The sequence below is a fragment of the Citrus clementina genome, unplaced genomic scaffold (assembly GCF_000493195.1).
Source record: "Citrus clementina cultivar Clemenules unplaced genomic scaffold, Citrus_clementina_v1.0 scaffold_6, whole genome shotgun sequence".
Taxonomy (NCBI): Eukaryota; Viridiplantae; Streptophyta; class Magnoliopsida; order Sapindales; family Rutaceae; genus Citrus; species Citrus x clementina.
In genome coordinates, this window is record NW_006262139.1 from 949,995 (window position 1) to 965,914 (window position 15,920).

Consider the following 15,920-nt stretch of genomic DNA (forward strand, 5'->3'; position numbering starts at 1 on the left):
TTAAGGTGGAGAAAGGGAAAAATGAGGCAATTGTTTGTTTTGAATGCAAAAAGCGTGGCCATATAAGATCAGAGTGTCTACTTCTCAACAAACTCAAGAAAAAGCCATGGTGGCTACTTGGGACAATAACGATGAAGAATCGAGTGACGAAGAAGATTCGCAAGAAGTGTAAAACCTAGCACTTATGGCAATAGGAGATGATGAACTTGATGAGGCAAATGATCTTCCTACTTATGATGAGCTATATGATGCTTTTAAAGAATTGTATAATGAATTGATGAAAACCGGTAAAACGAATGCATGTCTTAAAATGAAAATGGAAGAGCTCACAAATGAAAATGAATCTCTAAGTGCAAAGATTACATGCCTAGAATTAGATAATAAAACATTGCATGATAGAATTGCGTTATCAAATGAGAAACCTAGCACTTCAAATGAACATATGGAATCACATGTAGATGATTTGAAAAAGGAAAATGATATGCGTAAGAAAAAAAATATTGAACTTAGTGATGTTGTCTTAAAATTTACAAATGGACAAAAGATGTTGGATAACTTACTTAATTCACAAAAATGTGTGTTTGACAAAGGAGGTACTGGCTACAAGCCAAATTTGAAACAAAAGTATTATAAGAATTATTTTGTGAAGAAGAACTTCATTAATAATCAAATTGTATGTCACTATTGCAATCAAGATGGTCACATAAAGTCTAGATGTCCAGTTAAAAGAAATGCATATTATGGAGTAAAATGTGTTTGGGTTCCAAAAGGAACCATGACTAACACTCAAAGACCCAAGAGTATTTGGGCACCAAAAAGCACAACTTGAATATTTTTTTGTAGCTATCATAATCAAGAAATGGTGAAGAGTTTCTTGATGAACGCTTGTGAGAATAATCATTCGATCATGATCTAAGAGAAAATGATGAGTATGACGATTTAATTGCTTTGGTAACAATTCTTGCCATATTATTGTGTGTAATCATGATGCATGGATAAATATATATGATAGTAGCATGTCAACTTATCATGATGCATTTGTTTGATTTTGATGATTGTATAATCTTTGATTTCATCTTTTTTGTCTATCATCATGTTTTATGCCATTTACTCATCTTCCTTATTTGTTCATCATGCATGTGTGAATTCTTGTGCCATTAATTGTGTTATATGATCATTCATCTATAAAATTGGCATCATTGTTTGATATGATTTCATATGTTTGGTCTTGTATGCATTTATGTTTCATGCACTAATTGGGTTATTGAAAAGTTTTAAATAACAAAATCATTTTAATTTGATCAAATTTTAAGATAAATTAGTGTGTACCATTCAAGTTTATAGGTTAACCAAAATTCAATAAGAGGCAAAATGATCTCTAAGGCACAACCGACATATCGCATGTAACCAACCAACAAGTCGTTTCTCTTATTTTTACTCACTGGACCAAAACCGGATAGCCGGATAAAGAACCACGGTAAGCCGCCTTCAAAATCTCACTTACTAGCCAAAAGCCGGTTAGCTGGTTAGTGAAATCCAGTCAGCCAGATTTAAGTTGTCACTTACTGGAAATAATCGGTCAACCGGTTATTTAAATCCAGAAAACCGCTTCAAAATTTCTTAGTTTCTGGACAAAAATCGGTTAGTCAGTTAATGAAATCCGGTAAGCCGGATTATCTTTGACACTTGCTGGAAACAACCGGTCAGCCGGTTAGGAAAAAATCGGTAAGCTGTTTGTGATTTTTCACTCACTGGACAGAAACTGGCTCGTAGGTTAGTGGAAAACGGTTAGCCGAATTCACGTTTCAAGTCTTCATCATCTTCTTCTCTTCATTCGGCAAAGCGATTTTTCTCAATCTAAAACCATTTCTTTCCTCTCTCATTCTCACTCTAAAACTCATCATCTTCATCCATTTTTGCACCAAGTTGATTCACAAAAATCTTTCCCATCATTCCTTGTGCTCAAAATCATTTTCAAAATCCATTTTCATCATCAAACGTACAAGATCCCATTTCTAACCTAGGTTTTCTTTTCTAATAGAGAAAAGTCCACAGACCTTACATGCACAGGCACAAATGTGGCCATGCATGAATTTATGTCTGTATGCCATGAGATAAATATCAAACGCAAACTAATTAATTAAACAACTTATTCGTAGAGGATCATTTGAAACAGTCATAAACAATCAACCAAGCCGTAATTACTTTTAAATTTTTACAAAGAGAGAAAATATATATTCATATTGATTATTTTCCAACTAATGTGCTTTGGGATATTAAATTTTGAAAACTAATTATGATATGATATTAAATTTTAGAATCATGAAAATGAGTCCACATGGAAACGTTAGGTGAATGACTTGGCATATGTTTATCATATGACTTGCATATTGTTAAAAGCATGATTCTCATTAGTTATTCATCATCACATGCAAAAGTGTTTTACTTTTTCTTTGACTGTTAAATAAGTTATGTTAATATTCGTTTTTGGAGAAGGAACAACCTTGAAATCAGTTCATAAAAATCCAAAATTTGAATAAAATGACGCCTTTCAATATCAAAACCCAAAAAAGAAAAAAATGGACAACATTAGAAGTATAATATGTTCACATTTCTCTTGTCATTTCATTACACATTTGTACTTGGAAAAGAGAAAGCCAATTCCAGTTTCACATTAAGGGGGGGGGGGGGGGGGGGGGGGGGAAGAAAGAAAGAAAAAGATATCTTTGAATTTACAGCTCCCAGAGCTAGGTGAAGCTCACGTATAAAGGCAAGCCAGGGAAATTGCCTTATCACTTGTAGAAAGGAGTATGCACTCTGTTTATTTTCCATCCATGTTTCTTTTCTTCATTTAGATTCTGACATTTAAACTACTCAGAATTAAGACTAATACATATTTTTTAATTAAAAAGAAAACTTAAATCCATAACTCATAAATCATTGATGATTAAAAAAACTAAAAATTATAATACTAAACTTTTTCTTAAGTCTTAAATAATTAATAGGATGCTTAAATTAGAGAATGCTAAAAAGGTAAATTTGTAAGCTTTTGTTTGCTCTATTTTCCTTCTTTATTATTTTATTTCGAAACAATTATTTTCTTCAATTCATTCTTTATTATAACAACTTGTTGATTATTAATTCATTACAAGTTTATAACAATTTTAAAATAATTAAAAAATATGTGAAAGCCAGCCAATAACGGTCCGATTCAAGCCCAACTCAAATACTTCTGCTAACCTGGACTTGAAGCCTAGACCCACAATTTGCCATCCCTATTTGTAACCACACCAAATAACAAAATTGACTTAAATTGTTTCATTCTCATATGGTGATGTTTTGCTTTCATATATGGCTTAACCACGAAAAGATAATTAATTTACATGAATTCTAATAAACCTGATTGGGAAAAATATATCAGCAAAATCCAAAAGTTTGAAGCCTAATCCAATCATTAACAGTGCTTCATTTCGCTAACAGGCGTTAATGCAAAGAAAAACGAGGAGATGAGTCAGGGAAAAAATCAAAGAAAATAATCGTACGGTGAATAGATCGGGGGATTTTTTTTTTTTTGGTCTAGCAATTTAGGTTATGGATATTTTTAAGAATAAAAAATATTTTTTGAAAATAAGTTTCTTAAGTAATTTAATAGGTTTCAATAGCTTCATCCTAAAAAAAAAAAGATAAAAATCCAAATTATTCTTTTAACTCCAATGTTTTCTAAAATTTAAATTTACATAATTAATTAAAAAAATAATTCGAAAATCACTATTTGAAAGAGCAGTTTTTAACTGCAAATTTTTAATCATTGATAATGTGCACATTCGGAGGTCCTAATTCTTTGGTCCTCCTAATTGGTGGACCTTTTTTCATGTCACCCAGTCTTTGTTTTGGCTTCTCTTTGTTTGAACATATGGTCCCAGCTATCTTGTCAAACGCGTGTAAAATGAACATACAGTTAAAGACTTTGAATCTGATGAAAAAAGAAAGACATCATTGTGGTCCCAGCCATCTTGTCAAACGCGTGTAATATGAACATACAGTTAAAGACTTTGAATCTGAAGAAAAAAGATGCCATCATGTGGTTCAATAGTAACTTTGTGATCTGCCTTTCCCGTTTTACAAAGTTTACGTGTAAAATGAACATCAGAATGATAAAGGTTTCGAGTACTTGTGCCATTTTTAACAAAATTTCAAAATTAACCCTTTATGTTTCCTTTAATAGCAATGAAGCTACGTGCTAAAAAGTTTGCCGTATAGTTTTTTTAAAGCTTTCAAAATTTATATTTTCAAAATGGAGCTGGCTAAGTTACAGATTCTGTAACATACAGATCCAACTTAGCCAGCTCCTGATTGGTTAGCTAGCTACCAAACAAAAACAATTGCACGCTTTTTCTCCATATGCAGGACAGGTGTGGTGCATGCATTGGGTGCGTATGTTACAGAATCTGTAAGGTAGACAGGTCCTTTCAAAATGTAACAGTTATACTTTTCTTAGCTTTTTCTTCTGAGCAAATTGATAGTGGCCAACATTATATTTTGAAAATGACAAATCAAATTAAGGGGAAAAAAAGGAGAAAAAGAAGAAAGATGATGTCCTTGTTTTGAGTCTGAACTTGTCCTCATATGTTTGAATTTACAACTCTCAGGGCTAGGTGAAGCTCGCATATAAAGGCAAGCCAAGGAAAAATAGGAAATTGCCTTCTCACTAGTAGAAATGAGTACCCACTCTGTTTATTTTTCATCCATTTTTCTTTTTAATCATACCGTCGCAAGTTGCAGCCTTTGAGGAGGGAGATCGTGCTGCCCTGCAGGCCTTTAAGTCAATGATTTGTCATGGCCCTCAAGGAATCGGGAACGCATGGAATGATACTAGCCATTTCACGGAATTGAAGGGCATTACATGGGGTCGCAGGCACAGAAGTCACAACCCTAGACTTGATGTCAAAAGCATGATTCTCATTTGTGTAAATTTTGAGTCATTAATTCATTAAGTTGTTAATCTTATTTTTTTATCTTTCTACTTAATCTAAAAAGAATTAATATTATCATTTATTGATATTCTCCAAAACATCCTTATCCAATTAATTAATTTTCATCTCTATAAAATTTAATAATTAGAATTATTATCCATCTCTATAACTTGTGATAATATAGTAATTTACTCTTATTATTTTTGTCTTTTTATTTTCTTCAAATTAGCATTATTTATCTTCATAACTTTTTGAATTAAACTACAATGAAATTGATTAACATATACTGATAAAGAATATTAGAGAATTATATTTAATTGAGCATGATTTATGTTACGATAATTTATTATCTTATTTATATTCCTTGAGATGTTTATTATTTATTTCATATTTCTAATCTGAAAGGGGACAAATGTAAACATACTAGTTTTTAGATTTTTTAAGTTGAAAAAATAATTTGACACATACTTTTTAGTCATTCACAAAAATAAACATATTATTCAGGTTCTGACATTTAAACTACTCAAAATTAAGACTAATACAGGTGTGTTAATAAAAAAGAAAACTTAAATCCATAACTCATAAATCATTGATGATTCAAACAACTAAAAATTATAATACTAAACTTTCTCTGAAGTCTTAGTTAATTAATAGGATGCTTAAATTAAAGAATCCGGTGTTAAAAAGGTAAATTTGTAAGCTTTTGTTTGCTTTATTTTCCTTATTTATTATTTTAGTTTGAAACAATTATTTTCTTCAATTCATTGTTTCTTGTAACAACTTGTTGATTACCAACTCATTACAATTTTATAACAATTTTTAAAATAATAAAAAATATGTGAAAGCCAGGCCAATAACGGTCCGACCCAAGCCCGACCCTAATGCTTCTGCTTACCTGGACTTGAAGCCTGGACCCGCAATTTGCCATTGTTATTTGTAACCACACTAAATGATAAAATTGACTTAAATTTTTTCATTCTCATGGTGCTATTTTGCTTTCATATATGGCTTAACCACGAAAAGATAATTAATTTACATGAATTCCAATAGACTTGATTGTGAAAAATATATCAGCAAAATCCAAAAGTTTGAAGCCTAATCCAACCATTAACAGTGCTTCAACAGGTGTTGATGACAAAGAAAACAAGGAGATGAGTTAGGAAAAAAAATCAAAGAAAATGATCATACAGTGAATAGATTCAGGGATTTTTTTTTCTTTTTGGTCTCGCAATTTACGTTATGGATATTTTTAAGAATCCAAAATATTTTTTGAAAATAAGTTTTTTAAATAATTTAATGAGTTTCAATAGCTCCATCCGTAAAAAAAAAAAGTAAAATTTAAATTATTCTTTTATCACCAATGTTTTTTAAAATTTAAATTTACGTAATTAATTAAATAAAATTATTTAAAAATCACTATTGAAAAAAGCAGTTTTTAACCGTAAATTTTTAATCATTGATAATGTGCACATTCGGAGGTCCAAATTCTTTGGTCCTTCTAATTGGACCTTTTTTCATTTCACCCAGTCTTTGTTTTGGCTTCTGTTGGTCTAAACTTATGGTCCCAGCCATCTTGTCAAACGCGTGTAAAATGAACATACAGTTAAAGACTTCGAATCTGAAGAAAGAAAGATGCCATCATGTGGTTCAATAATAACTTTATGATCTGCCTTTCCCGTTTTTCAAATTTTACGTGTAAAATGAACATCAGAATGATAAAGGTTTCGAGTACTTGTGCCATTTTTAACAAAATTTCAAAATTAACCCTTTATGTTTCCTTTAATAGCAATGCAGCAGCGGGCTAAAACGTTTGCTGTACAGCTTTTTCATAGCTTTCAAAATGTAACAGTTATATTTTTCTTAGCTTTTTCTTGTGAGCAAATTGATAGTGGCCAACATTTATATTTCGAAAATGACAAATCAAAATTTTTTTTAAATACTGTTATACTGTTACTGATATATACATCAGGTATTACAATTAATATTTACAAACAGATTCTATAATTGAAACCTTTTTCGTGGCATGTACTCTTTTGAAGCGCTGCCCAAATTCTTTAAATCTTCTCAAATATTTGAGAGTTGTCTATTCCACGCACATTTCGTGAGGGATAAACTGGCTCCACTTAATTATTTGATAATTAAGGGAGGATAGTAAATAACCTCTATAAATATTTTTATGGAGGTTCGAACCCTTACACTCAATATTGTAAGTGTAAAGGTTCTACCACTAGACCAAAGACCCATCGGTGAAAATGACAAATCAAATTAAGGGAAAAAAAAAAGAGGAGAAAAAGAAGAAAGACGTTGTCCTTGTTTTGAGTCTGAACTTGTCCTCATATCTTTGAATTTACAACTCTTAGAGCTAGGTGAAGCTCACATATAAAGGCAAGCCAAGGAAAAATAGGAAATTGCCTTCTCACTTGTAGAAATGAGTACCCACTCTGTTTATTTTTCATCCATGTTTCTTTTTTTCATGACATTGTTCCAAGTTGCAGCCTTAGAGGATGGAGATCGTGCGGCCCTGCAGGCCTTCAAGTCAATGATTGCTCATGAGCCGCAAGGAATCTTGAACTCATGGAATGATTCTCGCCATTTCTGCGAATGGGAGGGCATTACATGCGGTCGCAGGCACAGAAGAGTCACGGCCCTAGACCTAATGTCAAAATCCTTGAGTGGCTCATTGTCTCCGCACATGGGCAACCTCAGCTTCCTAAGAGAGATCAATCTCAGCAATAACACTATTCAAGGTGAAATCCCTCCTGAATTTGGGCGTCTGTTCAGGTTAGAAGCTCTTTTTCTTTCAAATAACTCCCTGGTTGGGAAAATTCCAGCCAACTTGTCTTATTGTTCCAGGCTCACAGTATTATGCATAGAATACAACAAGCTACAAGGAAGAATTCCATTAGAGTTTGTCTCTCTATCCAAACTCAAAGATCTATCTTTAGCCAAAAACAAATTGACAGGAGGCATCCCACCTTTTCTCGGGAATCTAACATCCCTGGAAGTTCTGTCTCTGGCTGGGAATTCTTTTGGAAGAAATATTCCAGATTCATTGGGTCAATTGAAACAGTTGAAAATTCTTGCTATTGGCGGAAACAACCTCTCCGGTCCAATCCCTCCTTCCATTTACAATCTTTCCTTCCTTGTCGTTTTTTCAGTATCTCATAATCAAATTCATGGAAGCCTTCCACCAAGTTTAGGTCTTCTTCTTCCTAATCTCAAATTCTTCCAAATCCACCACAACTTCTTCAGCGGATCCATTCCAATATCTCTATCCAATGCTTCAAAACTCGAACATATTGAAATTGCGAATAACAATTTTTCCGGAAAACTTTCAGTCAATTTTGGAGGCATGAAGAATCTTTCATTGCTAAATTTACAATTCAGTAACTTAGGAAGTGGGGAAAGTGATGAAATGGGGTTTATGAATTCTTTAACCAACTGTAGCAAATTGCGAGTTCTCAGTTTAGGTGGAAATCAATTCAGAGGAGCATTGCCTCATTCAATAGCTAATTTGTCAAGTCAACTTCAAATTTTAATCCTTTCTTCTAATCAGTTTTATGGAAGCATCCCTTTAGGAATAGGTAACCTTGTTGACTTATATTTATTAGGGATGGTGGAAAACCAATTTACAGGCGCAATTCCTAAAGAAATGGGTAAGCTTCAGAAGTTACAGGGCTTGGATTTTAGTGGCAACCATTTCTCAGGGGAAATTCCTTCCTCTCTGGGAAATCTATCTTCATTATACGAAGTTTTCTTTAACAATAATAATTTATCAGGAGTCATCCCTTTTAGTCTAGGAAATTTGAAGCGATTGGCATTTTTAGAAATGAGCGGAAATGAACTTAGTGGAACTATCCCAGAAGACATTTTCAATATATCCTATCTTTCAAATTCACTGAATTTAGCCCGAAACCACTTAGTTGGTATTATACCTCCAAGGATCTGTAATCTGAGAGCTTTGAGGAGTTTCGATGTGTCTAATAATGACTTGTCCGGTGAAATTCCAATTGAACTGGGTCATTGCTCTAGTCTTGAAGAGATTTATCTAGCGGGAAATTTATTCCACGGATCCATTCCTTCATTTTTCAATGCTTTAAAAGGTGTTCAAAAGATTGATCTTTCGAGAAATAATTTGTCTGGCCAAATTCCAATATTCCTCGAGGCTCTTTCTTTGGAGTATCTTAACTTATCCTTCAATGATTTTGAGGGGAAAATACCTGCAAAAGGAATTTTTGCAAATGCAAGTGCAATATCAGTTGTAGGTTGTAATAGACTTTGTGGGGGCATACCCGAATTGCAGCTGCCCAAATGCACTGAGAGCAAATCAAGCAGTCAGAAGATCTCTCGAAGACTAAAAATAATAATCTCAGCTATAACTGCCTTTTCTGGATTTTTCATGGTGTCATTTTTCATTTTATATTGGCACAAATGGAGGAGGGGACCTTCCAGGCTTCCTTCAAGACCAATGATGAGAAAAGCACTTCCAAAGATGTCTTACAAAAGCCTCCTCAAAGCAACTAATGGGTTTTCTTCAACACACTTGATTGGAGTGGGTAGCTTTGGCTGTGTGTATAAGGGAGCACTTGATGAAGATGGAATTGTTGTTGCAATTAAAGTGATTAACCTTCAATGCGAAGGAGCATCTAAGAGTTTCATGGCTGAGTGCAAAGCCTTGAAAAATATCCGTCATAGAAATCTTGTTAAGGTCATAACTTCATGCTCAAGTATTGATTTTCAAGGTAACGACTTTAAAGCTATTGTTTATGAGTACATGCCAAATGGGAGTCTTGAAAAATGGTTGCATCCACATGCAGTCCCAAAAAGAGACAAAGAAATTGAAATTAAACTTACCCTTCTTCAAAGAATAAGCATCGCAATTGATGTGGCATCTGCACTAGACTATCTTCATCACCACTGCCAAGAACCAATTCTCCATTGTGATCTAAAACCAAGCAATATCCTTCTCGATAATGACTTGTCTGGTCATATTGGTGATTTTGGACTAGCTAGATTTCATCAAGAAGTCTCAAATTCAACTTTAAGTAGCTCTGTTGGAGTAAAGGGAACAATTGGCTATACAGCCCCAGGTTATATCTTATATTCTAATCCATAATTTACTTTTTTAATTTTTAATTTCTTTTTGCAACTCCTAAATTCTGAAAAAAATCTTATACTATTTTATGCATGGCTTTTGAATGATAGAGTATGGCCTTGGAAGTGAGGTGTCAACAAATGGAGATGTTTATAGCTACGGAATATTGCTGTTGGAAATGGTGACAGCAAAAAAACCCACGGATGTTATGTTTGAGGGAGACTTGAATCTTCATAACTTTGCAAGAATGGCCTTGCCTAATCAAGTGATGGATATTGTGGATCCAATACTTCGAAATGACGAAGAAATTTTGGCTAGTACTGATAAGTGTAGGCGAATGCAAACAGGAATCAACAGCAGACTAGAATGTCTTATTTCTATGGTCAAAATCGGAGTTGCTTGTTCAATGGAGTCACCGCAAGATCGAATGAACATGACTAATGTTGTCCATGAGTTACAATCAGTCAAGAATATCCTCCTTGAACTTGAAACTGTGTTCAACAAGCAGACTGAAAACTAGATAATGCAATATTCTTCTATAGCTTTTGCCCAAGTGATATAAATTTACGTTGTATCTTGTGAGGAGAAAAATAAAGGCTCATTACTTTTTTTTTTTTTAATGTTTTTAACAGTCTTATGAATCACAATGCAACAAAGTTAAAAGCTTCATCAAACAGAAGAAATTGAAATTTGATCTTAGACGAGAAAAACGGGGCCGCCAAAGGGAATTACATTTTTGTCACAAGTTCTTTGGGTTTATTTTGGCAATATGGAGTATTCCAATTAGAGGTGGCAATATGGAGCAACGATACAATTACGCAACCTAAATACCACATGATTTATTCAAATTTGTGTTGATGTAAGTTGACAAAATTAATAAAAATATTGACATGAAATGACACAAGTAATGTGTGATAATGTTTCTGGTGATAAGAATGTCTGTGGTAGACCACCTCCACATGATTACTTGTTTATGACACAAATATTCGTTAACATGTGATTATATTATTGGAAAAAAATAGCTTTTTTATACTTAACATTAAACTAATTATTCTTATTGTGTCATAAACTTATTCATATCATGTTAACATATTTTAGAATAATGTTGACATATTTGTCATATATTAAAATAATTTTTAATTTTTTTATATTAAATGTTTAAGACTGTTGACGCAATTAGACACGATAAATAAATTAGTCGTATCCGTGTTTTGATACATTAACATAATTAATCAATGAGTTGTATTTCTATTAGGTTAAATTAAGTACTGCAATATATATTTTTTGTACATATAGAAACTTTTGAACATATGCAATGGCAATGCAGTTTTGTTTTTAGATTATACAGTTTGTCAATCAGGCATATACATGGATAAATTTTCAAAGTTTCAGCAAGAAGATGTCAAAACATATTAGATATTAATAATGCTTACATTTACATTATCTTATGTTATTTGAAATATGGTACCGATTTCTAGTCTTTTCTCACTCCTTTCAGATTGAGCTAATACCACTAGGTAATCGCCTTTATAATAACAGACCAAACAAGCCTTGCTTAGTAGATCATGGAACAGATTTTGCCAGTGGTTGATAAAAGAGAAACTTCTCAAGCCTACTGTTTGATGAAAATCTAAAACTGTTTGATGAAATGCCTCAATTAATGCATATTGGGACTGCTAGAGGCAATAACAATTTATCAACCTATGTACTTTTGTGGATTTCAATTACATATATGTATTCAACGTCAAATTTAAAAAAAAAAAAAAAAGATGTGGATGATATAACAACGCGGAAACAGAACTAAGAAGCCAATTTGCAGTGCCTCTCTAGAAAATTAGTGCAAGCTTAATGTAGAGGCGGATGTTAGTGCTTAAACGAACTTGGCAGTCTCGGGGCAGTTGACCTGAAAATTTTAATTTACCAAGCTTCAAATCTGATTGCTTCTACCTCTGTAAATGTTGTAAATTTGATAAAGGCAATGAAAGCACCTCTAAAGGAATCTTTTGGGCAGTTTTAGAAATTCAGGAACAGATGATATCATTGTAATTGTTTAGCTTATAGAATTGCTAAACTGTGTTCAATTATATAAATAGTCAACTATTTACCGCAATATTGATCAAAGAGTATACATAGATTACAAATGTATAAATTCTAGCTAGGCTATATATGTTGCGACATTACATCCTCTCCAGAAAAATATTTCACCTGCTGAGAAAGTTCAACTTTCCTATACAATATGCAAAAAGAAATGCAAGAACAAGAGGATAGATAATAAGAACGGCACCGTAATCAGCAAGCAATCATGGTGAAACCCAAAATAATCTTCTAAGAAGGAAGATAATATTCTTGTTTCACCAAATACAATTATCTCCTTTTAAATATCTCCATATTGTGAAGTAATCATACCATTTAGTGCCTACGAAGTAGGCATCATATGCTACAACCAAATCTACAAATTGGGTATTTTCTGAAGAAAATTAAATATTAAAGTTAATATTTAAAACATTTTACTAATTTTATACACACACACACACTCACACACATAAATGAAGTGGCTGTTAGAGTGCAATTTATGCACTAGTTTTGCATTATTTACTTCCCTTAATATCAATGTTTTGCACTTAATAATAGTGATTTACTTGTGTTTTACTTTTGTAGGTGCAATTCTATTGATTGATGATAAAATTGAGCTATAAGATGATGTTTAAGGATGATTGTTCTCTTGGAGAAATTATGAGCGTCAGAAGAACTTTATTGATAAGGCGTGGGCGCGTGCTGTCAACTGCGGACCTGCAGTTTTTAGTTTAACGTGTTTTGTATTTTTGGTTATTTTTGTAATTACGAATTTAATATTTCAGATATTAGGATTTTATTTTAAATAGAATTCTAAAAGAGAAGAGAGAGAGAGTATTTAAGGGAGGAATCTATTGTGAACCAGGGGGATTTTTGGATTGGAGAAAAAGAAACCCTAGATCTAATTTTTCTCTTCTCTCTATGAGGAACTAAACCCATTTTTCTGGTTGAAGGTTAATGAAGCTTTGATTCATCACTACTGTGAGATCTTTCTTGTGCTTTAATTGTTTTATTACTTTTTGGGTATTTGTTTATTCTCTGAATTATTTTCATGATTATGTTTGTTAATTAGGTAATTGGCCACTATTTAATTATCAACTTAATCTATTGTCAATTAAAGGATTCATCGTATGAAGAATTTAATGTTTGTGACAAATAACATAGCAGAGAGTTGTGTTGTGAGAATAAACAATCTAATTTAAATGAATCATCATATGTGTTGATTAGGATTTGGGTCTCTCTGGTTTTTCAGGCTGTCAATTGATTAAATTCTATGATCGTATCTAGGGTTGTCTATTGATTAGGGAAATAACCAACGGTCGTACCTTGGTTATCGACTAGTTAAGGAGAGATTGGCTATTAGAGGGTCTCAGTAGCTATAACCGGTCTATTCATGAGTAATAATAATCTATATTTGAATCAATGATCAGTAGTCGAATCAAGCTGAGTTAATTCCTTCAACCAGAGCTTTCTCCAATTTGAATTACAACTTTAATTTGCATTCTTGTTATTTTTAATTTGATTTTTATTATTGTCAACAATTCCCCCATTTTACGTTTTACGTTTCAAAAGGATTTAAATAATTACCGATCTCTGTGGACACGACCCTACTCAATCACTATACACAATTTATTTAGAGTAGGAATTTATTTTTGTTGGCTTCGACACCCATCAAATTTTGGCGCCGTTGCCGGGGATTGGTGTCATTTATTTAATCCTTTTTACGTTTTACTTGGTGTATGGTTCGTTCTTCTCGTACAGGTACACTTTCGTTTGATCCTGAAATTGAGAAGACAGCTCGCCAGCTGAGACAGCAGACGAAGCGAGCTAAGCAACGATCCTCGTCGCCTTTGCTTTCTGAAATAGATACGGTGCGTGATTTAGTTGAATCATCTAGCGATTCAGAAGAACAAGTGATGGATAGACCTGCACCTGTAGAAAGAACTCTTAGAGAGTTAGCTGAACCAGACTTGAATCAACAACCACTCTGCATTCAATATGTAGATTTGGAGGTAAATTTTGAATTAAAGTCTGGTCTTATTCATTTATTACCCAAGTTTCATGGTTTTGCAGGTGAAGATCCTCATAAACATCTTAAGGAGTTTCATGTTGTGTGTTCAAGTATGAGACCACAAGGTGTGACTGAAGAGCAGATTAAGCTGCGTGCTTTTCCGTTCTCTGTAGATGGGCTAGCTAAAGATTGGTTGTACTACTTGCCTCCTGGATCAATTACAACGTGGAATGGTTTGAAGAAGCAGTTCCTTGAGAAGTACTTTCCTGCTTCAAGAGCTGCCAACATCAGAAAAGATATTTGTGGGATCAGACAACTTCCTGGGGAGACTTTATATGAGTATTGGGAGCGATTCAAACAATTGTGTGCCAGCTGTCCTCAGCATCAAATTTCTGATCAACTTCTTATTCAATATTTTTACGAAGGACTGTCATTGATGGATAGGAGTATGATAGATGCTGCTAGTGGAGGCGTATTGGTGAACAAGACCCCTACTCAAGCAAGGGAGTTGATATCAAATATGGCTGCCAATGCACAACAATTTAGCAGCAGGCAAGAGCTCACTTCAAGGAAGGTGAATGAGGTAAATATTTCTTCTGTTGAACAACGTTTAGATAAACTTACTTCTCTTGTGGAAAAGTTTGTTGTAGGTAATGTGCAGCAGGTGAAGACTTGTGGTATATGTTACAATATGGGTCATTCAACTGATATGTGTCCTACACTTCAAGAAGAACCCATTGAACAAGCCAATGCAGTTGGAGGATTTCCAGGCATGCCTCAGAGGAGGTATGATCCTTATGCACAAACATACAATCCGGGATGGAAGGATCATCCCAACTTCAGCTATGGAGTTAGGCCGTCAGGATTCCCACAACAGTATCCACCAAGACAACCAGCACCTCCACAGTCAAACTCCAAGTCAGGTATATCTCTTGAAGAAATTGTTAAATCACTTGCGACTAACACTCAACAATTTCAGCAGGCAACTACAGCAAGCATTCAGAACTTGGAGAACCAAATGAGTCAATTGGCGACTACAGTGAGCCGTCTGGAGTCTCAAGTATTAGGGAGATTGCCTTCACAATCTGAGGTGAATCCAAAGCAAAACGTTAGTGCTGTCATCCTTAGAAGTGGGACGGAGTTGCAAGAGCCTAGTAAGAAAGTGACAAAGCATGTAGAAGATGAGCTTGAGAAGAATGAATTAATGCCTCAATCTCAAGATGCACAACCCACCAAAGCGAAATCCCTACCTATTGTGATACCTCCTCCTTTTCCAAGCCGATTTGCAAAATCCAAGAAGGAGGAACAAGAGAAAGACATCCTTGAGACATTTCGCAAGGTTGAGGTAAATATTCCTTTATTAGATGCTATAAAACAAATACCTCGATATGCTAAAGTCCTTAAGGAACTGTGCATCTCCAAGAGAAAATTAAGAGGAGATGAAAAAGTTCACATGGGGGAGAATGTTTCAGCAGTTCTCCAAAAGAAACTACCTCCTAAGTGCAAGGATCCAGGTATGTTTACTATCCCTTGTAAAATTGGTAGTGTTAGAGTTGAAAAGGCTTTGTTAGATCTAGGAGCTTCTATTAATGTCATGCCTCGTTCCATTTATTCATCTTTGAATATTGGTCCATTAAAAGAAACTGGTGTGATAATTCAACTAGCTGACAGGTCTAATGCATATCCTGATGGGGTATTAGAAGATGTCTTAGTACAAGTTAATGAGTTGGTTTTTCCTGCTGATTTTTATGTACTTGATATGGAAGAT

The 15,920-nt window shown here is 33.8% G+C and overlaps 1 protein-coding gene across 1 annotated transcript; it reads left to right on the top strand.

The window, feature by feature from the left end:
• The first annotated feature begins 7,287 nt into the window (after window positions 1–7,287).
• On the top strand, window positions 7,288–10,670 carry LOC18038858 (probable LRR receptor-like serine/threonine-protein kinase At3g47570). Its single transcript, XM_006428220.2, has 2 exons — window positions 7,288–10,063; window positions 10,179–10,670. Exons 1-2 carry the CDS (start codon window positions 7,402–7,404, stop codon window positions 10,586–10,588), a joined length of 3,072 nt encoding a protein of 1,023 aa, XP_006428283.1. The 5' UTR covers window positions 7,288–7,401; the 3' UTR covers window positions 10,589–10,670.
• Window positions 10,671–15,920: the final 5,250 nt, after the last annotated feature.